At 37.1% G+C, this 24,483-nt stretch overlaps 1 protein-coding gene across 2 annotated transcripts in view; it reads right to left on the bottom strand.

Annotated features, from left to right (window-relative positions):
• Positions 1 to 24,483, bottom strand: part of Arid4b (AT rich interactive domain 4B (RBP1-like)) — a 136,739-nt gene that overhangs the window by 80,939 nt on the left and 31,317 nt on the right. For both annotated transcript variants that reach the window (XM_005404948.2, XM_005404950.2), the window contains exon 3: positions 2,528 to 2,638. In XM_005404948.2, coding sequence (XP_005405005.1) covers positions 2,528 to 2,638 — 111 coding nt within the window. The remainder of the gene's footprint in view (positions 1 to 2,527; positions 2,639 to 24,483) is intronic.

Genomic DNA, 24,483 nt, shown 5'->3' with positions numbered 1-24,483 from the left:
CCCTCCTTTACAGAGCTTAACACAGAAAAAATGCTCAGTAAATGAAAGCTGGTAATGAAATGTATCAAAAAATGTTTTAAATGTATGTACTTTTAATTATAAGTAAATTAAGCTGGTTAAGATCTATATCCTCAATCTGTTGAGCAAATCATTATAACTTTGAATTATAAATAAATTTGTCTAGCAGCCAAAACATTAAAAATAACTTCAAAATATCCAGTATATGAGGTACAAGGTACTCTGTGCTATCAGCAGAGGCAGTAGAGAGGGCTGGGAACATTGTAGCTCAGTGATAGAGTGTGCCTAACATGAGTGAAGCTCTAGATTCAGTCTCTACTACCACAAAAATAAAGAAGCTAATTAATTTAATTAAATTGATGAGCAGCAGTAGGTCCAGGCATTAACAGTTTTAATTCCTTTTTTTTTTTTTTTCTTTGCAGTACCAGGGATCGAACTCCCGACCTTGAGCTTACCAGGTAGGCACTTATGCACTTATATCTCCTGCCCAACAGTTTTAATTCCTTTCATTTATATCAACAGATGATAGGACTGTTACACGCCATTTTCTTGGTTCACTCACTACACAGGGCTGTCTAGCTAGGGGTATAACTTGGAGCTAAAATCCAACCTGTGCTTCTCTGGCCAAAGTATGGTTTTTAGAGGGACACTGCTGCTACCCAAAGAGCACACTTTTTCTAATTGGCACAAAAGTGCTATCCTTACGCCACAATCTGCTAAGGAGGTTCTCTATTGGAGGGAGGGCTTTTTTCTCTAACTCACAGGAAGATGGTAGATGTGCTAGCAGTAGCTCTGAAAAAGTGTGAAAAATGGTGAATAGCATTTCTTCATCTCCAGGATAGTGGTAGCAAAAACCTAGGTGCTCGGGAAACACCAGTGTGTGGACTCAAAACAGGAAATATCTCATTTAAGAGTGAAGTAAAAGACCAGGTGTAGAGGTGTACACCTATAATCCTAGCACTTGGGAGGCTAAGGCAGGAGGATTGCTACAAGTTTGAGGCCAGCCTAAACTGCACAGAAAACCCTGTCTCAAAAAGATGCCCACCTCAACAAAAAAGTGCTATAAGAGCACTCCTATAACTAAATTACAAACTCAAGGTACCAACCATGTACAAGCAGAGGTAGGGTGGAGCCAAGATTAGTACCTTATAGGAGTAATATTGCAATAGTAATATTGCAGTACTTTGGTTAGGAGTACAATTTACAATCACTCAGGAAGCTTTTTAAAAAATCCATGCAACAAAAAAGGAACCCAGGTCTGCAGGCATAGGGAAAGCTCCAGAAGAGAATCAGAGAATACCTCTGACCTACTTTATTGGGACTATTCAAACTAATGGTTGACATGATATCTGCTCATTTAGATTATAAATCTTTTGAGGACAGGTCAAGTCAACCTCATCCCTGTATCCCTATTCCTCTTCCCATCTAAAGAGCTCCCTCAACTAGGTTTGCCACTTAATACATTAATGACAAGTGAATAAATAACTACATCGAAATATTTCATTTCTCCCATATTTTTCAAATATAGACATCTTTTTTATATTAACCATATACAGTCCATGATTTATTTATTTTTCTTTGTGGTGTTATGGATTGAACCCAGGGCCTCACTTAAGCTAGGCCAAGTGTTCCATCACTGAGATATGCCATCAGTCCCATTTTGTTTATTTCTGAGATGGAGTCTTGCTGTTACATAGGCTGACCTAAAACTCTGTTATGGTTTGAATCTGTGTGTCCCCCCAAAGCCTCAAGCGGCCATGGGGCAGGCTTTTAAAGTTTGATTGATTAGGGGTGTGAGAGCTGCACCCGCCCTGGGGTGGATAGTTTGCATATGTAAGGGAGAGGAAAAGGGTGCTTGAGGCGATTCCTCCCCCATTCCGCCCTGGTGTGTGGTTGCTGCTTTTGCTGTTCTGCCAGCCTGAGCTGTAGCTCTCTGCCATGTGCCACTCTGCCTTGTAATCTGCCAAGTATGGACTGAAACCTCCACAAATTGTAAGCGAAATAAACCTTTCCTTCCTTCATTTTGGGCGTCAGGTATTTTGTCCCAGCAATGAGAGAAAAGTAACCAAGACAAACTCCCTGGCACAACTGATTCTCCTACCTCTCAGCCTCTCAAGTAGCCAGGACTGTAAGTAACCACGATTGGACCTGACTCAGGATATTTTCGTAAAATAAAAACGATTACATTTCTTTGCTATTCTGCCTTACTGACACTGTATGAGCCTCATTTTCCTTATAATAAAATTAAGAAATTAAATTATATTTCTAAAGTCCTCTCCTGCACTAAAACAATACAAACAAGACCAAATCTCAAAATACCACCCATAATCATCTGATTTTATTCTAATCAGAATACGTTAAAATAAATAATTTTTAGTTTCAGACTATTTTTAGATCGATCATTCGCAGAAACTCATCTTGCAGAAAAAGAATTCTTAGATACAATCTCTAAATGAGTTTAAATATCAAATACTGAGCAAATAATTTACAAAATCTACAAATACTGTACCTTGACTTTGACAAGTCTCTTTGCTGTCTTGATCTTGGCTTCACAAAAGGCTCCTCTATATTTAGCACTCACATCAGTGCCCACTGTCAAATAAGGAGGCTCATCAAGGGCCTAAAAGTGCAAAGAAACATAATTAGGTTTAAGCTGTTCAATTCTTTCCATAACCAATCCTCATTCTATTACAGCTATCAAAGTTATAACAGTAAAGTGTATTTTTAACAGGCAATAAAGTGTATTTTGTTGAGGGGGCATTTATAAAATACTGTTAATTAAAAATAGTAAAAACAGTAAAATGTCTATCATAAAGCCTACTTAATGGCATTAAATGTGTATCTTGTAAAATACAAATGCATCCTTCTGCCATTATACACCTAAGAACCTCAATCACAATTAGTTCACTTTACTTGAAAGTATGGCCGTCCATTGATGGCTCCAGCCACTTACTCATATTTACTCTTAAAATACTTATTATATGACCACTTAAAAAGGAGGATCCATTTGCTCAAAGGGTCCATATGGGAGGGTCCAAAGCTTAAACTCTGATAAAAAATTTTTCTAATACTTATGCTATGTTTTGGCATCCATACAAATTCAGAATAGCTTTGCTGTAGCTCTAAATAATTCTAGGGTAAGACTAAGATAAAAGGAAAAAGAAACGTATATTCAAACTACTAATAAAAACTACATAAATTTAATCTGAGATATCTCAAACTACTAAACCAGCAGTAAAAATGCTTTTGTATGAGTTCACAGTTTAACTCTTCTGAAAAAATACTTATTTTCCTCCCTTGCAATTTAGTTCTTAACCGTCTTAATCTAGCTGCCTAGCTTTTTAAAATCAGGTACACTTCTCCAAAGAACTGTACTACTAAGGATTTCTGCTTATATCAACCAATTTCATAGCCAAAGAAAATTACATAGGTTTTCCCAGTGTTTTATAAGAAATAATAGTAACATCCTAAGATGTTCCACAAAAAAGAAAAAGAGGCAAGAGTTTGAGAAAATCAATTTATTGAATGAATTCCTTGTCTACCTCATCTTTGAACATTCATAAATGTATGAATCTGCCTAAAAAGCCTTACACTAAAAGTAATAATTAAATTTTAGCGTTTTCTAATCTACTTGTCCAAACAATTTTCATCTATTGATATTTATTAACATCCAACTGAAATTTCATAAAGTAGAAAATGACATTACACAGCAATGAGTAACAAAACTATCAATTTCATTTATATTTTAAAATAAATCCACTCCTTCTGGTTGTAGCTAATACAGAGGCCTGCCTGATCTAGCTCCAGAAATAACAATATATTCCAATGCTACAACGAAAGGTACCAAAATAATATCTAAAACCTATGTAACTGAAAATTATTTTAAACATCAAGAATATGATTTTCAAAACCCATTTAGAAAAATATCTGCATGTCAATTCACTTATGCTGTAACCATACAGGAAAATAATCATTTCTACACTACTACTCTGTGTTAGTCCTTAAAAATATAATTTTGCTTGGCTAAATGGATAAATTCTGGAATGAAATTTAGTGGCTTTATTTCAGGAAGAATAAAAAAAAGGAACTCAGTATTTTACTCAGAAATTTAAAGGACGGGTCTACATCATGGGTGGTGATGGATGCGTTGAAGTAATCAGTATCTATATATATATATATACACACACACACACATATATATACACACACATCAAATCACACCATATATTTTACATTTGCTCAATTTTTGTCAGTTAAATATTTTCACTTTTCCTAATAAAAGAGAACAAACTTTTAGGAAATTTCAATTTACTTTACACTTCAAGTAGAATGTTATCATTTGCAAACAGACTAAATGATAGGACAGTTTTTATGGCCATAGGCTTATAATGCTCCACAACTCTCATTATGAGCTAGTAAGAGGTTACATACAGAGACAAATCATAGTTACGTGCGAATTATTGAGGGACTCAAAATTATGAAATACAGATCAGAGAAAAAATTACCTGCAAGCTGCACATCTGGGCCTAAATATGAGCAAACATTTAAGAAATGGCACACTTCTTTTCTGGAGGGTTCTAGGCATCTCACACACTAGGCAAATACTATACCACTGAGCTGTATCACCAGCTCCTTTTTAAAACTGCCCAGTCTAGGAGGAGTATAAAATGGCAGAGTGGTAAGCAATAGAGAAAGAGCCTCTCTGAAAGTTCCCATCTAGACGCTGAAATATAGCAGCCTGAGAAAGAGAAAAGTGGGTGCCCTGGACCCAGGAAGGATCTGAGGCACGAATTGAAGCCCACAGAGAAAGTGAAGGGAGAACTTCAATGAAGAGGAAGGAGGTATCCTGTAGCATCTTCTCCCCAAGACCAGGACTCATGGCCCAAGAGGAGTGCTTCAAACCTGTGGACACACGGTGACTGCTGGCCACCCCAGACACCTGCACAGAGACGAAGCAGTGGAGGGGAGCAGCAGACGTGAAGGACTGCACTAGCTGGTGATGAGTGCTGAGGGCTCAGTCCTCCCATATGAGACAGCAATTGGATGGGAGCCATCATGGAGAGGGGCCGGCCCAGCTCAAAACTCAGAGCTGTGGCTGACTGTTATCTAATGGCTCCCAGCTGGGCTCAGGTGCACTCAAGGCTGCAGGCCAAATGAGTCTGGTCTCGGCCAGAAGGTGCCCACTTGCTGAGATTATCCACTACTCCGCCAAAAAACTACCGCTGGCTTACTGGGATAGATCAGCACGGATCAGGACTTTGTCTGCCAGTGACAGCAGACAAACCTGGAAATGGCCTTTTTCTTTCTTTCTCTCTCTTGTTTTTGTTGTGGTGGTGATGGTGGTTGTTTTTCATTTTTCTTTTTTCTTTAATCTCTCCTTCATTGTTTGATCTTTTTCTTATGAGTGTGAAGATGGTTTCAAGCCTCTTTGTGGTTCTTGTTCTGTCCTTTTTATCTCTTCCTTCTCTCTTTCCCTCCAGTCTTCTGCACCAGTTTCCCGAAGTTAGCAGGATCCCCCTTTGTCCTCCAGCCTTACTTCTAACCTCTTCCTCTTCTTCTACTTCTCTATTTTTTCCCTAACCCCTTTTAAATTTTAACCCCTGAGGGAAAAATTGACATATTAAGGACTTACCGCATATAATTTCCTGGTCTGTTTTAGATTTTGTTATGTAACTACAAATCTAGTTCATATGGTTAAAGGTGGCAAATTAATAGTTACCTCAGTTTGTCATTTTTTAGGCTGTGATTTTTGCTACTGTCATTGTGATGGTACCACTTAGCCAAAAGTGACATAATTGTTCTAAACAGTTATTCTTTCTGGTATTCCAAGACTGAGGTTGACTAAGTGTTGCAGTCAAGGGTTGTAAGGGGAACAATTACAGACAGGACACAAAATTTACAGAATTATTTTAACAATGCCCCCCATGAGTCCAACTGGAGGCCTAGAGCCCACAATGTCTCACACAGGTGTGTTTCACAGAGGAAGCCCCAGAGGTCAGTGGTGGAAGCTAGAAACTCTGTGCCAACAGGATAAAAGATCTGTACTAGCAGGCTGAGGGATCTGAACTGGAGCCAGGAAGTGACACTCAAAGTAAAGACCAGAGCTCCCCCGTAAAGTACCACAGCCATGCTCAGCGACAACGAGGTCCTGAGCGCCTCCAAAGATGAGTTATATCAGGATGGCCGGTGTGACAAGCTTCTCCAGGAAATTAAACAGTGCACCATCTTCCTTTCTGGAGCCAGGAAATGATGCTCAAAGGACCAGAGCTCTGCCAAAGTGAACCGTAGCTATTCTCAGGGACAACAAGGTCCGGAGCTCCTCCTCCAATGACAGCAGCTGAGTTCATCAAAAAACCCAGCTACACCTGGATGATACCTTACAAAGCAGTCATTTCCTAAGGTTCTAAACACTAGCAACAAAGCAACTGACCACAGGCAATTTATAAATATCACCACAGGAACTGGAAGGGAGGGAAGGAGGGAGGGAGGAAAAGAGAGAAGGAAGGGAGGGAGGGAGGGAGGGAGGAAGGGAGGAAGGAAGGAAGGAAGGAAGGAAGGAAGGAAGGAAGGAAGGAAGGAAGGAAGGAAGGAAGGAAGGAAGGAAGGAAGGAAGGAAGGAAGAAGGAAGGAAGGAGAAAAGACAGAAAGAAAGATGGCTCAGCATGGGAGAGGCCCTGGGTTCATTCCCCAGCATAAAAAAAAAAAAGAGTACAGGTTTCTAAATTAAATATGTAGGTTCAAATCAACCACTTAGCTGCTAAGTGACCTTGGGGTATGACTTCTGTGACTCAGGGTACAGGAACAGTTACTGTCTCAGAGGGATGAGGAATAAGTTGTGGTAACTACAGCATTTGGAGCAGGGCCCACCATATATTACCAAATCAGGGCTATTATCATTACTTAATAAACTGGGGGGAAATTTGTGTGTGTGTGTGTGTGTGTGTGTGTGTGTGTGTGTTTTAAAAAGTCCTCTTTAAGAGTTAAATCACGGAGTTCCCACATAAAGTACATGCCAGCATGTCTAAATGCAGGGTTAGGAGGTCCTTGACACTATTATCTCCTTTTTTCAGTAAGGTATCAAGTATGTATGTTGAACTCTAGTAGCAAAGGGTTTTAAGTCTTTGTGGGGATGTTCCATGATGACGTATATATCATGATCCCTCAGTACAACAGAAAAACCAACCAACCAACAACAAAAAAAACCCCCAGAAAAACCAAGACTACATACCTACCTGTTCTGAAGCTAATATACTGTCCTTTGGTCCAAAGCAGGAACATACAAAGTAATTCTGTCAGCAGGTTAAAACTAAGATTTCTGTGATACACATGTGTATCTGGCATAGCCAGGAAAAAAAAAAAAAACAACTCTTACCTTCTCCGTTTGCTCTTTTTGGCCACTAATACAGACCATTTCAAAGGCTAAAAAGATGTTTTCATGTAGCAGGTTCATATCCAAAAAAGGAAATTAAACTACTAAATTACCATTCCTTTGTTTAACAACAGTTTTGTGGTTGTCAAGGGAACAGCTACCTCAGAGTTATCTAGCATTGCAAACAATTATTTCTCATCAATTTACCAAATGTTCTAGCTAATACTACCTTAAAATCACTCAATGGAAACACTAAAAAACCTAAGCAATTTTTAAATTAATTATTGGCAGATAAAAGTCATTCAAGATACCAAAATGCCTGAGAAGCTTTTAAGGACACAAAAGAATCAACATTGACCTCTGATGGCATCTGGACTACAGTACAGCTAATATGTTTATAGAGTTTTAGAAAACCAATAGTTAAATAGTTCTTCTACTGCCTGGCTAACACTGATATTACCTAGCTAATACTCAGTTATTCTAGATCTATAAAAAGCAGCACATGCTGTATGGAATTTTACTGAGGTAGTTTGAGAAAAAGAATAAGGCATTCAAACTGGTTACAGTGTCAATGCAGCTAAGAGACTCAGAATATACGAAAATTAAATTTGATGCTAAAAACAGTAAAGAACACAGAAAATAAATCTATGAAAACAATGAATTTTATAGGAAAATGAAAAAGTGGTATTGAAACAATAATGGGGATAATTTCAACAAATGAATGAACGAAAGAAAGAAAAATACACCTCCAACCAGGCATGGTGGTGCATACCCATAACCCCAGCACTGGGAGGCTGAGGTGGGAGAATTGTTGTGATTCCAAGGTCAGTCTCAGCTACACAGTGAGTTTAAGCTCAGCCTGAACTACATAGTGAAATCCTGTCTCAAAAAGACAAAAAAAGGAAAAAGAAAAGATAACCTCTACAATAAAGGGAATAACCTTTAAAAAGAACTTAAAAACCGTAATTTTTAGGACATATATCAAGAAAGTAAAGAAAACTGCACAAAGTAATTTTAAAAATCTCTAGAGCCATCTCCTTTCTCTCTGTCGTATGGTACTAAGGACATGGGTTAGAGATAAAGACTAGGAAGGCATAAGAATGGAAGATTTGTTACACTGACTACATAAAGTGGCTCATCAAATACAGTGGTAGCTCACTTCACAAACACTTTTGTTTGCAAACAATTTGATCTGCAAACAGAAGTGTTTGGCAAAATTTTGTTTTTGTTTGTGAACTCTGCATCAGATGATGGTCACACAACAGCAGCCATTTTTACAGACCACAAATGTGGCCATTTTTCCAGAATTGTGGAATGACAAGTTTGTGAACCTAGGTACCACTGTAAGTACATACACTGAGGAAAGTGGGGACCTTGGTTCTCACTGCCAAAGAACTTAAAAAGGAAAATCAAAAGAGTAAGCTGTACAGAAGTCAAAGAACTGGGTTAGACCTGAAAATATGGTTTGAGTTCATATTTGTGTAGTAAATAGATACACATGAAGAAATATAGACATATGTGTATATGCATGCAAGTATGCGTACATGTGCATATATATATATTATATCCCTGTATTTTCCCACCTCTGTTCACCAACAAGGCCAAGGAGCAAGTGACAAGCCAGAAAGGAAAAAAAACAGCAAAAGCCTACATCTTGATTTTGAAATTCCATCCTCAATTAAAAAGAACAAAGAGCCAGGCGTGGTGGCCCATACCTGTAATCCCTGCACTCGGGAGACTGAGGTAGAAAAATCTTTGTGAGTTCAAGACCAGGCTGGGCTACAAAGTGAGCTCAAGGCCAATCTGAACTTCATAGTGAGAACCGTCTCAAAAAGACTAAAATACATAAATAAATAAAAATAAAAATCAACCAGCCTGGGCTACAAAGTGAGCTCAAGGCCAATGTGAACTTCACAGTGAGATCCTGTCTCAAAAAGACTTAAATAAATAAATAAATAAATAAATAATCAACCAAAACAAATACAACAGTTTTGGGGCTGGGGATTTAGCTCAGTGGCACAGCGCCTGCCTGGCAAGTGCAAGGTCGTGAGTTCGATTCCCAGTACCGGAAAAAAACAAAAAAAAAACAAAGGATCCTTGGAGAAACAGCTGATTTCAAGAGTGGTAGGGAAAAGTATAGGAAGAATCAAAAACATCTTGTGTCAGGAAAGTAAATAAATGGCCAGTGAATGATGGGCACATCAAAGGAACACGCAGGAGATACCTTGAAGGGGCTCCTACTAGCCAAATGGAATAGACTTTCAGCATCAAAATCAGTAGTAGTTGTTCTATTATCTTGTTAGGGTTGTATATGTGTGTCAAACTGATCAATCTAACAATCTATATTCCATTATAAAGTAATAATATCTCAGTTTAAAAGTAGTATTAGTCCAGTGAATAAAACTGAAACTTACAAGACCATATTTACATGGATGAATGAACAAATGAATGAATTAATTTGGCTTTTCTGAAACAGAGTATAGCTACATTGTCCAGGCTGGGCTCAAACTCAAGATGCTCCTGCCTCAGCCTCCTGAGTGCTGGGATTTCAGGTGTGTGCCACTATGGCCAGCTTGACTGAATTTTAAGATGTAGACAAAAGAAAGCTCATCTTTTCACTAAAACATTAATAAATGTAGGAAGGCTAATTAAAACAGAGAATAATCATTTTATAGTCATCCTAAAATTATCTGAGTCAGAGTTCTCAACAGATGCTAAGCTGATAGATGGAGGTTTGATGAACAGGATACTGACATGATCTTGGAATACCACTCAATTTACCAATGGTGGAACTACATAATGCACTGAGAATAAAAAGAACATCCTTTCTGTGGTATACCTAATAAGCCTGACCCTAGTGATGAGAAAAATTAAACAGACCAAGGTTCAACTTATCCTGCACAATATAAGGTTTGTATTCCTTAAAATTCTGAAGGACGTGAACTATGAGGAAAGTTATAAATTGAAATAGTCTGAAGAGAAAACCAACAAACCAGTTGCAACCTGTGTTCCTAGATAGAAGTTTGGACCAGAAAATAAAGAGAGACACTAGAAGAGTTGGTAAAACATATAAGAGCCTGGATAGGATGGCAGTGTTGTTCCAATGCTGATTTCCTGGTTTGGAGCATTGAATGCAAAGTAGACAGAAGAATGTTCTTCATTGTAAGTCACAGTCTAAAGTATTTAGGGGTGACAGGGCAGAGGTAGGGAGGGAGAGGGGAAGGGTCAGGGACCGAAGGAATAGGGGGGCAGGGGGAAGCGGGGGGAGGGAAAGGGAGGAAGAGAGAGGGAGGGAGGAGAGGGAGAAAGGGGGAGGGGGAGAGGGAGAAAGAGAGAAAAAGGGAGAGGGAAGGAGAGGAAGGGAGAAAGACTACATGTACAGCAAATGATGTATAATGGTAACAATTGATCACTTTGGTGAAAGAGAACACATGAATTATTTGTACTGTAAACTTGAGATTATTTTAACATACATTATTTCAAACTAGTATGTATTTTTTGAGCACTTACTGTACTTTTCTAATAATTATTTGCTTATTTTTTAAATCTGAGTTACTCTTTTGTTTTTTTAAACTGGATAATAAAATTTAACCCCTCCCCAGAACATGAAAGTCTTCTCTAGCTGTTATTTGTACTTATTACAATTCTTCCCTTTCCTCTCTGGCACTGTTCTCACCATTCAGTGTCCCTTTCACTATAACTACACAGCTTTGCTTCCATCATGGTGGTCCTGCCTTGGACCCCCCTCACCAAAAACAGTGAGCCAAATTAAACCTGTTCTTCAAGTTGTGAGTGTCAGGTATACTGTGTCTTACAGAGGGAGAAAATACTCCTATTTAAGACCTCCTGGGACTAGAAGGCATAGGGAGGTGCTGGATTCAATCCCCATCATGTCCACACACACATACAAAAGACATCATTCTACGTGCAAAAAGCAAAAGATCTTTCTCATCTGACAAAACATAGCCTATTTATTTTGCCCTCAGAAGAAGTTTATCTTTTTTGTTACCTTGCTAAGGAGGTCAAAACCTTATTTAAATACACAGGAATATGCTTTTGAGTAACATCATACTCAAACGATATTTAAACTCTAATGACCTGGAAATCAGAGGACTCTAGTGGTGAAGTAAGTTTGAAAACTAAAATACAAAGAGAAACCATAACTGGCACTATTATGGTTTATATCTATCTTGGGCATGTCAGTAAGATCTAATGGCAAGGATTAAGAAGAGTTTACAATGCAACAAGTCATGGAAGATGCATCAAGTAAATGTTGCTGATTAATAAAAATTCTAAACCTATCAACCAAGTTTATATCCCATTTTACACTCTCAATAATACGACCTTAAAAGTCATTAATATAATACTGATCACTTCAAAATCTATCAATAAATTGCCTAGTGACTGAAAGAAACCCACAAAATATGTAATAAACACTTGAAGTCACAGGATTTATTATAATTTCAGAGCTCCCTTTTGCACCCAATGTTACAATACTCATTGTTATAAACATAAACTGACTTTGTCCCAAATATACAAACATTTTGTAAATGTGACCTTTCATAATGTTTTATCAAAAATATTTTCTTTTGAGAGGTATCTTAAATTGAAAGGTGAAAAGCATGCACTTTAGAATCAAAATACTTAGGTTTGAAATCCAGGTCCCCCATTTATCAGCTCTATTACCCTTTGGACACTAAGTTCACTAAATCTAGCTTCACATTTATAAGGTGCTGGGCTGGGGATTCAGCTCAGCAGCACAGCACCTGCCTGGCAAGTGCAAGGTTGTAAGTTCGATTCCCGGTACCAGGAAAAAAAACCAAAAAAAAAAAAAAGCTCCACATTTATAAGGTGAAGTTGATGGTAATTAAAAATATATTTTTATATTATACATTTATTACATATTATTTAAATATAAATTATAATAATGAACTTAATTTTTTTTGGTACCAGGAAAAAAACTCAGGGCCTTGCACTTGCCAGGCAGGTACTGTGCTGCTGAGCTATATTCTTGGCCCTGCGAACTTAATTCTTTCCACAATCGTGGCTGTGTGGACAGAATTAAGTTTGTAAACCAAGGTACCACTGTATATTAAAGTTGTGAACTGTGACTTACAAAATCACATGTAAAGCACCAGACATGTAATACACATTCATTAAATGCTTACTTTAATTTGCTTTATTAGCACTCTTTTTATAGAAAATTTTGTACTTAACAATCAGATAATACGGAAATTAACACAAGAATAGGTATGAGCAGCTATTAGTCTTATAAATATGGTGATGGAGAGAGGAATGACAGGGCCATAAACAGTGAATATCTCCACAAGTAGCAATTTTAATTAACTAGCCCAGATGATTTTCCAAATCCTCTGGAAGATGTTTTCTGGACTCTCAAATTTAACAAAAAAGATGATGAACATTTTTTCCCTAAAGCTGTTTTGTTTTTGAGAAAAGGTCTCACTATTTAGTTCAGGCTGGTCTTAGAACTTATTTGTGTAACCCAGGCTGGCCTCCAACTCACAGCAATTTTTCTGCCTCAGTCTCCCAAGTGCTAGGATTACATTACAGGCATGCATCACCACACTCACCTAATCTGTTCTTAAATTTTAACACCCTTTTCCTGTAGTGACTTTTACGTAAGTGAAATTTGTAAGTAGAAAGTTCCGTATTTCATCAAAGTTGCCTTTAATTGTAAGCCACCTATAACACTAAGAAATAAAAAAGCTGCCATTTCAAGTAAAACGTATCATCAACTGACTGCTGGATGCATTCTGATTTGAGAAATGTTAAAATACAGAAAACATATGCTTTCAACCTGGGCCATTAACAGTACTCACAACCTTTCAACCTTATACATGAGTACAAAACCCAGACAACTTTACATACTAATTTCACAACCCAACAAAATCTATGAAATTCAAATAGCCAGAATTCATATGATGGATGATTATTTTGCAAAAACCATATACAACTTAAACATGACAGACTACTTTGGACCAGCATGCTTGTAATGTTGAGTACAATGTAATGAACCAATTTTCTTACCACACTATTTAAACAACTGCAAAACCTCTGCTGAACAGATCAATGTTGTTTCATGAGGCAGAACATATCACTTATTACAAACTATCAATGTTCTTTTCTCACTCAACTTGCAACTGAAAGTAATACTACTAACAACTCTGTGATTGTAAAACATAAAATCCAATTGCAGAAATTGAAAGAGCAGTTATCTGTTATCCAAATATAGAGATAAATTGTATGATATTGACATTAAAGCATTTTAGTTCTCTATGAATTGAAATGGAAGGAATTCAAGATAAAGGTAAGAGTAAATATATAACCTTTGTACCTTTTTAGTTTAGTATTAGCCAATAAAAATAATTAATTGAACAATTTTTAAATTCTCAGAATTTGCAAACTAGACCCAAGAGAATTTCCAAGGAGTCCAGTCTGACATACTCTCATATAGAGGTAACAGGATATAGAAAAATGAGGCTAGAATTTGTACACAGAATACCATTGCTTATTACCCTACTGGAACCAATTAGTTGACTCCAAATCTCAATTTATTTATTTTTACAAAAAGAATAAATATCATTTACCATAAAAGTACTTACAACCCTCTTCCTACATCAACAAAAAATAGAACATTAACCAGGAATAATACAAGAATAGTAACTTCCATAAATAGCAGTTAAATGAACAAATGAACCAATCAATCAAATCAAAACTATTATGTTCCTGACTAGGTACCAAGAAAATTTATACATATTTTATACTACTTCTGTCTTTAAAAAAATCATGATTCCATTGGAAAAAAAATGATATTCTTAAAAACTTAACTGTTTAAAGACAATTTTAAAAAAAGATCTTCAACGTCTGTGACAGTGAAAAGACTATTTATACAGATTTAATACTATATATTCCAGTTAGCATGATTTAGATGGGCCAGATGGGAGAAAGCGGTTGTTAAATTCTTCAAGAGAAAAAACTTCGTTTGAAACTTCAAAATCATGACTCAGTTTTTTTTTGGTGGGGGGCAGTGTCTTTTTGAGACAGGGTCTTGCTCACTTTGTAGCCCAGGCTGGCCTCAAACTCGCAATGATACTCCTACCTCAGCCTCCTGAATGCTGGAATTACAGACGTGCACCACCACACCCGGCTCTCAAATTTTTGAAAGATTGTGCTGAAAATAAAATTTCAACTTTACACAAAAAATAAGAAGCTCTCTAGACTACAGAGCAAGATCCTGATTTTTTTTAAAAAAGATTATTCTCAGTCCACACTATCCTTTGCTCACTGAATTGAATAATTATTAAACAACTTAAATATTAAATAACCATAGTATTTGTATATTTCACTATAATACAAAGTAAGATACTTGGAACATCAATTTCATTTTATGTTATTTTATTTTATTTTTTGTACTGGGAATTGAACTCAGGACCTTGCGCTTGCCAGGCAGGTGTTGTGCCGCTGAGCTATATCCCGGGCCAGAACATCAATTTTAAAAAGTGAAATCATTTACAATACTATATGGCATTTGCTGTCTCTGCAGCCTAAATCTGTATTACAGCTCTACTGTTAAAACTAGGGCTGGGGATATCACTCAGTGGCACAAGCACCTGCCTGACAAGCTCAAGGTCCCGAGCTCAGTTCCGCGTACCAAAAACTTTAAAAAACCAACCCTACTGTATCATTAAAACTAGGCAGAACTTTCTTATACATCTCATCAAAAGAATTCCTTTATTATGTTATAGTAAAAAGCAGTAATACAGGGCCAGAAGTGGAAGTGTATGCCTGTAAACCCAGCACTCTAGGAGGCTGAGGTGGGCAGGGATCCTTCTGGGTAACTCAGCAACTTCATGAAACCCTGTCTCACAAAGTAAGAAGGGCTGGAGGTGTAGCTCAATCCAAAGGTCCCATGTAGTATTACATGCCTGCATGAATGAATTACGTCAGATTGTTTTAAATGCCTTATTTTCTTACATGCATTTTGCTTTTTAAGTTTTTCTCCTGATCACTCTCTCATCATCATTCAGGTTTTCAATTGTAGCACTAACTGGCTTTTACTTGGCCACATCTAACCAAACTACCTCAGACCTCATACTAAATACAGACTGCTAGGTGCTGAGGATATGTATTCCTACTCATTGTGATCAGATGAAACCATTTCAGGAGAGATGCAGACAAATATCCTGAGGTCAAAACTCATCTACTGACTCTCCCTCCATCTGCAGTCTTACTGTTAGATCATAATGGTGTCGAGTCACCGGAAAATTACTGTTGGGTCAAAGTATCAAATTTTTAAAATTAAGTCTGCCTCATCCCCAAAGTAAATGGACACAAGATGTCATTAGCAATGACAAAGAGGGAAGACTGGAGTTTATAACAGAGATTCCACAATATTTGATTTTGCCTCCTTTCAATGGGATCTAAGAAGTAAACAGACTCAATCTTGAAGCATTCGAGTAGGATAACCTACATTATTAGAATGTTCATCATCAACCTTGGAGTTTTAAAAATTATGTCAATGAAAGAGGTTACTAGGTTGTTTACCTACCTAGAGATCACATGTGAATTAGTCCATTTCCACAGTTTCATTATCAAATCTGCCCTGCTATCTCCTATGGTGATCATGTCCATCTAGCCACCAATTAAACTTTGTCTCCCTAGTATTTTCTGATCCTCACTGAGATCATGAAAAACACCTGTATGGCATCCTTTCCCATAGCATTCCCGGTGGGAGAGAAAAGCCAATAAATCCCCTAAGGAAATTCTAGTTCTCATTACTCAAGTGAGGTAAAAACTTCCAGATGATATGAGGTGGATTCACTGAGCATGCAAAAAGCACTGAACTTTTTTAACATGCTGTATTAGGTTATGCCTGTACTGGGAGTCTGTGGGTTACAATACTTGTGTTAATGCATGAATTTATGATCACAAGTAAGAAAAGTAGTTCTCATTGTGGGCTCCCAACAGGAACACCATTAGCATCACTTAGCAACTTGTTAGAGGTACAAATTCTCAGGCTCCCCTCAAGACACCAGAAATTAGAAACTCTAGGGGAGAGAACCACAGACTTTTTTAGAAAGCTGTCCAGGGGATTCTGATGCACCACAAAGACTGACAAACAAGCTTAGTGGTTACTTCTTCAGGTCTTAAACAGATTCTCAGTAGTTAATAAAATCTCCATTTAGTTTCCTGACTCATGTAGCATAAGGAAGAATAAGGGAAGAATAGAATGAACAAAATATTGAAACCACTAAAGACTCAAAAGATGTCAGGATGATGACAATGAAAAGGAAATGTAATATTCACACAAAATAAGGCAATAAAAAAGAAAACTTAAATAAAATTTGCTTTGAGTACATTTTAGCACAGTAATTGTAAAATTGAGAAAGAATCATTAATACAAACAAAAAATAAGGAAATGGAAAGCTAACACTCTGTGCATAAGAGTTAATAGCAGGCCTCAGACAACTCTCCTCAGAAAGACCTGCTTGCAAAGCTGTCCTTTAGCTGGCATTTGGGAATTTACAAGAAGCTGGCTTTCAGAAGAATTCCCACCATTAATTGATAAAGAGTAGCTCACTGTGTGCCTGAACTGTATATACAAACAATATGGTTTATGCTGAACACCTGCTTTCCTTCTCAGAGTCTGGAATTTGGGTATGTGCCAGGCATGAGGTGCCTATGTGGCCAGTTGCCAACAAAACCCTGTACACTGAGTCTCTAACAAGCTTTCCCCAGCTAGCAACACTTCATTTGCATTGTCACAATTTCTTGCAGAAGAAGGCGGGGTGTCTCCTATGACTCTACTGGGAGAAATTGCACCTGGTTTCCCCCAGACTTCACCCCACATACTTCCTTCTTTTTGCTGACTATGCTTTGTATCATTCTGTTGTAACAAAACACACCATAAATAACAACACTAAGTTCCATGATTTCTCCTAGCTAATTACAATACCAATTCTGAGGTGGTGTTGAGGATTCTTAATACAGTCTCTTAGTTCTACAATAAATGAGTTCTTTCACAGTCACATACAAGGTAAAAACACTGCTGCCATTATCAAATCTGACATGTTTGTATTACTTTTACTTGATCTAATTAATAAAGCACTTCAATATTATTTCTTTTGTTGTTTGGTGGTGATGGCGATGGTGGTATTGGGGTTTAAATCCAGGAGCATACACACATACTAGAAAAGTGTTGCGCCACCACTGAACTACACCCCCAGCCCTATCTATCTGTTTGTTTATTTAGAAATGGGATCTCACTAAGTTGCCCAGGCTGGTTTCTCAGTTGCAATTTTCCTGCCTCAGCCTCCTGAGAGCTGGGATTATAGCTGTGTAAAATAGGCCTTTTTTCTCTTCTAAATACATCCAGAAAGACTAAAATGAATCATATGCAAAGTTCTTGGCCAGTCAGGAGCTGAACATACATACTAATAATACATTAAAGGAAAGTGGTGAGCTGTTACCAAAGGCAGAATACCAGCTGGACAGGCTCAAACAAAAGAAGAATATTAAGATCAGACTATCTTGGAAGTATAAAATTTACTTTAAGGCTCCTGGGGCAGCATCTCAAGCAATCAAACCTCCTATGGATCAAACTAAACTATAGAATTCTGAGTAACTTCTAATTGTACCAGGTGGTGGTGAACCTATTATAGCACATGTGCCACAGTGGGCTAGGATTCCCGAAACCTCTACAAAGTTCACCATCACTGCATTAAGACATTAAAACAGAAGAAACAAAGTCATAAAACGTAAGCCCTAGCCCGAACGCCTAAAATATCAGCACTCAGGAGGCTGAGGCAAAACTGTTGCAAGTTCAAGACCAGCCTGGGCTACAAAGTGAGCTCAACGCCAGCCCGAATTGCACAGCAAGATCCTGTCTCAAAGACAAAAATAAATAAATAAACAAATAAACAAATAAATAAATATGCCCCACATAAACTCACAGACAACTAAACTTCTAAGTGCGGGCTTGGCACCAGACTGCTTCTCACAGGACAACTCTCTATACAGCATACTTCAAGAGGTACAAGCAGGAGCTAATGGTTAGAGATACATTCAAGCAACTGGAAAGAGGCTAGCAAATGCATTTAAAAAAAAAAAATGCTTACTCTTTACACCACTCAGGAACAAGAAGAAATGCTGGAAAAAAACAGAAATATAAAAACTAAAAGAAACCTATTACTTATCATATCATATGTCAACATACCAATAATGGAATGATCAGCCAGATGAGTTGGTACACATGTATAATCCCAGCACTTAAGAGGCTGTAGCAGGAGGATCATTGTGAATTTGAGGCCAGCCTGGGCTACACAGTAAGACCTTGTCTCCAAAAAAAGAAAAAAGAAAAAAAGGGAATAATTTTCAGGCATAAAACGGTTCACAAAACTCTACTTTGCCAGATGTGGTGGCGCACACCTGTAATCCCAACACTTGGGAGGCTGAGGCAGGAGGATCTCCAAGTTCAAGGCTAGCCTACAGTACATACTGAGTTTAAGACCAGCCTGAATGACAGAGCTGGACCTTATCTCAAAAAGAAAAAAACCTTCTTATTTTAGGTACCCTATTAGTCCAAGGATACTTTAATTCATAAGAAAGATAAACTGGTATGAAATAAAGACTATTAAAGGCTAGAATTTAGTGGCATACTAGAAGGCATTAAAATCATCAAAAGCAAAACCATATGCTACCTCAGTGGTAGAGCACTTGCATGGCACGTGCTAAAGCCCTGGGCCTGATCCCCAGAACTCAAAACAAAAACAAAAACAACAGGCTAAGCATGGTGGTACACACCTGTAATTCCAGCACTCTGGAAGGTTTCGGGAGAAAGATCACAAGTTCAAGCCCAGCCTGGGCAACTTAGCAAGATCCTGTCCAAAAAAGGGTAAAGACCTACAGATGAAAGGGCCCCAGGTCAATCCTCAGTACTGCCCCAAAAACCCCCATAAAAATAAATAATAAAAATAGTTGCAATTACTACTGTTAAATCTTGTAATCATACAAATGCTGTCTAATCATATCATTAATATATCCTGGTTCACCCTGCAGTCACATGATCTGCTTTCAGGACTGCAATATTACATGAAACCTTCTATAGTCCTGACTTTGCTTACTTTACATACACAAAGAAGCAAAGTTTTTAGAAATGCATTGATTTTATCTCCCAGTGTTTTCTCTAACTCACAGAAGCTAACATTCTGCTTAAGTCTGCAAAGAATACGATCACCTCCATGACACTTTTTTTATATTAACAGTATGTAAATTTAATCAATGCAATAATGAGTTGCATGAGTGACAAATTTTGGAAACGTAAGTAGGTACTAAGGACAATGAATAAAAACTACACTACAGACAGGAAATTTTAACTTGGAAACCAGAAAACTGTTTCTGCTGGTCTCTAAAGACACTGCAATTAAAGATAGAATTTTTGGAGACTGTATTATCTGTGCAATAAAACTTGTGCTTTCAAGAGACACCCAAAACGTTTAAGAACTCCTACTATACCACGACTTTTCACAAAAGTTACTTATTAAAAGTGGGACACAGGAAGAACAGGACTATTCTGAAGCAAATTAATCAGATTTAACCACACATGGAAATATCAACATTTATATATAATATTTAATTATAAAATTAAATATTATTTAATTTTATAAAAAATAAGTTTTACAAATTCATTTTTATTTAAAAACTGTATATGTAAACATGAAAAGTACTATTAATCACTGTTATGAAAATTGGAGGCAGAGCTTCAAGTGATTTTAAGGACACAATTCAGCTGGGCATGGTGGCACATGCCTGTTATCCCAGCTACTCAAGAGTCTGATGCAGAAGGATTCCAAATTCCAGGCCAGCCTCAATTACAGAGAATGTAGAGAAACCCTATCTTAAAAAAAAAAAAAATTAAAGGGTAGGGATGTATCTCAACAGTAGAGAACTCCTTGGTTCTATTCCTAGTACCACCCAAATAAACAAAATACTCATTGGGGGGCACCGAAAGAAAAGTTTAAACAGGTTTCCACTGAATCTCATATCATACTGTCTCGTCTGGTAGTACCAATGTACCGTCTTTTAATCAAACTATGATGTATAAATTAAACCAATCTATCCGTATAGGAGCTAGTGTTAAAAAGTACCAGGTATGGTAGTGTACTCCTATAAGCCTAGCACTCAGGAGGCTAAGGCTGGAGAACTGCCATGAGTTTGAATCCTGCTTGGGCTACATAAGCAAGTTCAAGGGCAGCCTACAGTGAGACCCTGCTGCAAAAAATAAAAGAAAAAGAAAAAAGAAAGTGTTAAAAAGCAAAATAGGGCCAGGAAGATAGCTCAACGGCACAAGGCCAGCCTGGCAAGCATAAGGTCCTGAGTTCAATTCCCAATACACACACACACACACACACACAAAGCAAAATAACTGAGCTTGGGCTGTGTGTATAGCATACACAAGATCCTAGATTCAATTCCCAAAACCACCACCAAAAAAAAAAAAATATATATATATATATAGTAGTAGTAGTAGTAGTATTACAAACTATGTTTAGACAAAAACATAGATAAAAGATTTGAAATATACCCTAATACTAATAGTGGCTATCTGTACATACTTGATTTTTTTTCCTATGTAATTTTCTGTATTTTCCACAATTAGTTTTTAGGGACTGGGGTAGCACAGCGCCTGCCCAGCAAGCACAATGTCGTGAGTTCGATCCTTGGTACCAGAAAAAAACCAAAACAAACAAAGAACACAATGAGTTTTTAATAGTAATAAAAGATGGTGAAATCAAATGTTTTATTTTTATTATTAAATTATACAATTGTCAACATTATTATTTAAAGATGGTGACTTGTGATATCTTGCGAGGCTCTTAAGAAAAATTTAATTTAGGCCTAATACAAAGGAAATTAAATCCATCCTGCATTTTAAACTAATCTCTCCCTTGGTTTTTTGAGGTCTAAATCACGTATGCTGCAAGAATATTGTAGTTATCTTAAAATGGCAGTGTAATCAACTGGTAAAGAGTTTTGTTTTACAGCAGTAGTAGTGACTCATACTGAGTTACCCCTGCTAGCCAGCCCATTTTTATTTTTTTATTTTGACACAGGGTCTCGTAAAGACCAAAATTACCCAGACTGCATTTCAATTTACAGTCTTCTTGCGTAGGCCTTGCAGTGCACCACTACACCAGGCCAGAGAAATTTAATTACATTTATATCACTGAACTTTATTTGTTCATTCTAAAACAAGGGAATCTTTAAGAACATTATGGCTGGGCTAAGGATGTAGCCCAGTGGCAGAGCACTTTGATTCCATCCCTTGGTTCCATTCCAACCACTGTGGAAGAAAATATTTTAAGGCAAAAGGAAGGGAACGGGGATGACAAAATCCAAAAAGTAATTATAAAATACTATAAACCCTGAGATCCTAGAAGTTCAGCAAATACAAGCACAAGCAAATGATGCTGTCAACCAACCTTTAGTTTCTTTAAGTTTTTGAAACAAAGGTCTCCCTATGTTGCCCACACTGGCCTTGAACCCCCTATGTAGCCACCTGATTGCTGGCATTAGACATGTACAACCACACCCAGCTCAACAAATGTGATCTGATTTACACCTATAATGCTCCACACAACAAGAATAAAAATGTATTTTCCTTCAATGAACACATACCATTTACCAAGACAATATATTCAACCATGAATCATGTTAAATTTGAAACCATTTAAATTTTACAAAGTATGACCATAATGGAGTTAACTTAGAAGTCAAGTTAATTTAGAAGCTAACAGAAAAATATCTGAAAAGTCCACAATTACTTGAAAACTAACACATTTCAAAATACATAAACCACAGGTCAAAGAAGAAATTATAAAGAAAATTAAGAAGTATTTTGTAAGGAATGAAAACAAAATACTACATACTAAAATATGTGCATGTCGCTAAAGCAGTATTTAAGAAAATTTATACCACCAAACATCTATATTAAAAAAGAAAAGTCTCATATCAATGATCTCAATGTCCACTTAAAAACAATGAAAAGAGCTCATTAAACCTGAAATAAGTAAAAGGAAAACAATAATAAAAAGCAACATAAAAATAAATGAAATAAAGAATAAAACTCGACTGGCAGAGGTCAATAAAACTGGCAGTCTGGCCAAACGCATATGAAAAACAGAAAAGATGTTAAATTACCATTTCAGGAATGTAGAAAGTTAACAATGGTAGAAATTCTACAAATGCTAAAAGACTAATAAGGAGATATTAACCATACTATAAAACTATATAACTTAGGCAAAATGGACAAACCCCTCAAGAAACTACAAAAGCACCCTCAGTAAGAAATAACCTATTGACTTAAACACATTTGTAAAACCAAATCTATAGCTAAACTTTCCACTAAGAAAACTCAAGGCCCACATAACTTCACTAGTGAATTCTGTAAAAACTCTGAAGAAACAGTACCACCAAATTCTTTCCAGGACTCATTATACCATTATAAAAGACCAGCATTATTCTCACATATAATAAATTATTAGAAAACTATTAAAACAAGGTTTCTGAGCCTTCTAAGATCAAGTGTAGAAAACTATAAAACAGTACCACTCATAAACATATCCCAAGTTTTAAAGTGGAATATTACCAAATATAGTTCAGTACAGTGGCATAACTTACAATTTCAGCTACTTAGGAGACTAAGGCAGGAAGACAGCAAGTTCAAATCCAGCCTGGGCGACTCCACACAAGACCTTGTCTCAAAATAAAAACTGACTAGGGAGCCAGGCGTGGTAGCGCTCCTATAATCCCAGCACTCAGGAGGCTGAGGCAGGAGAATTGTAAGTTCGAGACCAGCCTGGGCTACAAAGTGAGCTTAAGGCCAGCCTGAACTGCATAGTGAAACCCTGTCTTAAAAAGACCAAAAAAAAAAACCCACAGAATTAAAAAGAAAACTTTTTCTTAAATAGTAACATCCTTGGACACCAAGAAAATCCAAATAAGTCTACTGAAACGGAAACCAGTAACAATATAAATAAATCAAGTACATTCCTATATACTAAACAATCAGAAATTCAAATTGTAAATGTCATTTACAACAAAATAAAAAACTACTACATGCTTAGATAAATCTAACAGAATAAAGTTTTCATTGTAACAGTTTAACTGGTATATTAGGATTTTCTTGGGAAAGCTGGAGTTGTAGCTCAGTGGTTGGAGAGGTTACCTACCATGTACAAGGCCCTGGGTTTAATCTCCAACACCACACACACACACATAAAGGATTCTCTTGTATAAGTGGTTTTCAAATTGTGAATCAGGATCTATTTATTAATGGACTGTGAAATGTAATTTGGTTATTCTTCACCAACATTTCAGAAAATGAAGTAGACAATAGAGAACTGTGCAATGAACAGTAGAATTATTGTGTGAAATTTTGTGTCTGTATGCACACATGTAGTAAGTTGTTTATATATACTCCCAAAAAAAGTCTGAAAGACTATTTCATACTACTATGTAAGCCAGGCCTGAATACAAATCACTATTCACTTCTGTACCAATTATTAGCAACGGAGTAATTCACCAAGATACATGACTGATCCCAGCATCTGGGAGGCTGAGGAAGGAGGACCGCTGTGAGTTTGAGGCCAGCCTGGGCTACAAAGTGAGCTCAAGGCCAGCCTGAACTGCACAGAGAAACCCTGTCTCAAGACAGACCAAAAAAAAAAAGATACGTGACTGAAGTTCAGGCCAAAGTGAAGGATGAAAATTCCAACTTGAGGTACTGACTCTGAAGCAAGCAACTACAGAGGTACAGATACTGGAACTGAAATGCTAACAGAAGATTTACAGGTAAGAATTAAGCAGGCATAAGCTCTCTGCTCAGTCCCTCTCAGCTTCTCACCACTTCAAAACTCTCAGTCCATTGGGTTTCTACCATACAGCAATCTGTCTTAAGATCATCCTCCCACCCCCAGTTTCCATCTGGAAAGCTACTATTTATTCTTCAAAGTTCTGCTTAGATATAATGCCTTCTCTCTCTCTATTCCTCTTCCCTTTCATATTATAAACTTGGG

This window comes from Chinchilla lanigera, unplaced genomic scaffold, assembly GCF_000276665.1.
Source record: "Chinchilla lanigera isolate Chin_1 unplaced genomic scaffold, ChiLan1.0 scaffold00091, whole genome shotgun sequence".
Classification (NCBI taxonomy): domain Eukaryota; kingdom Metazoa; phylum Chordata; class Mammalia; order Rodentia; family Chinchillidae; genus Chinchilla; species Chinchilla lanigera.
Note: the sequence above shows the minus strand (reverse complement) of the source record. Positions and strands in the feature narration are given on the sequence as shown.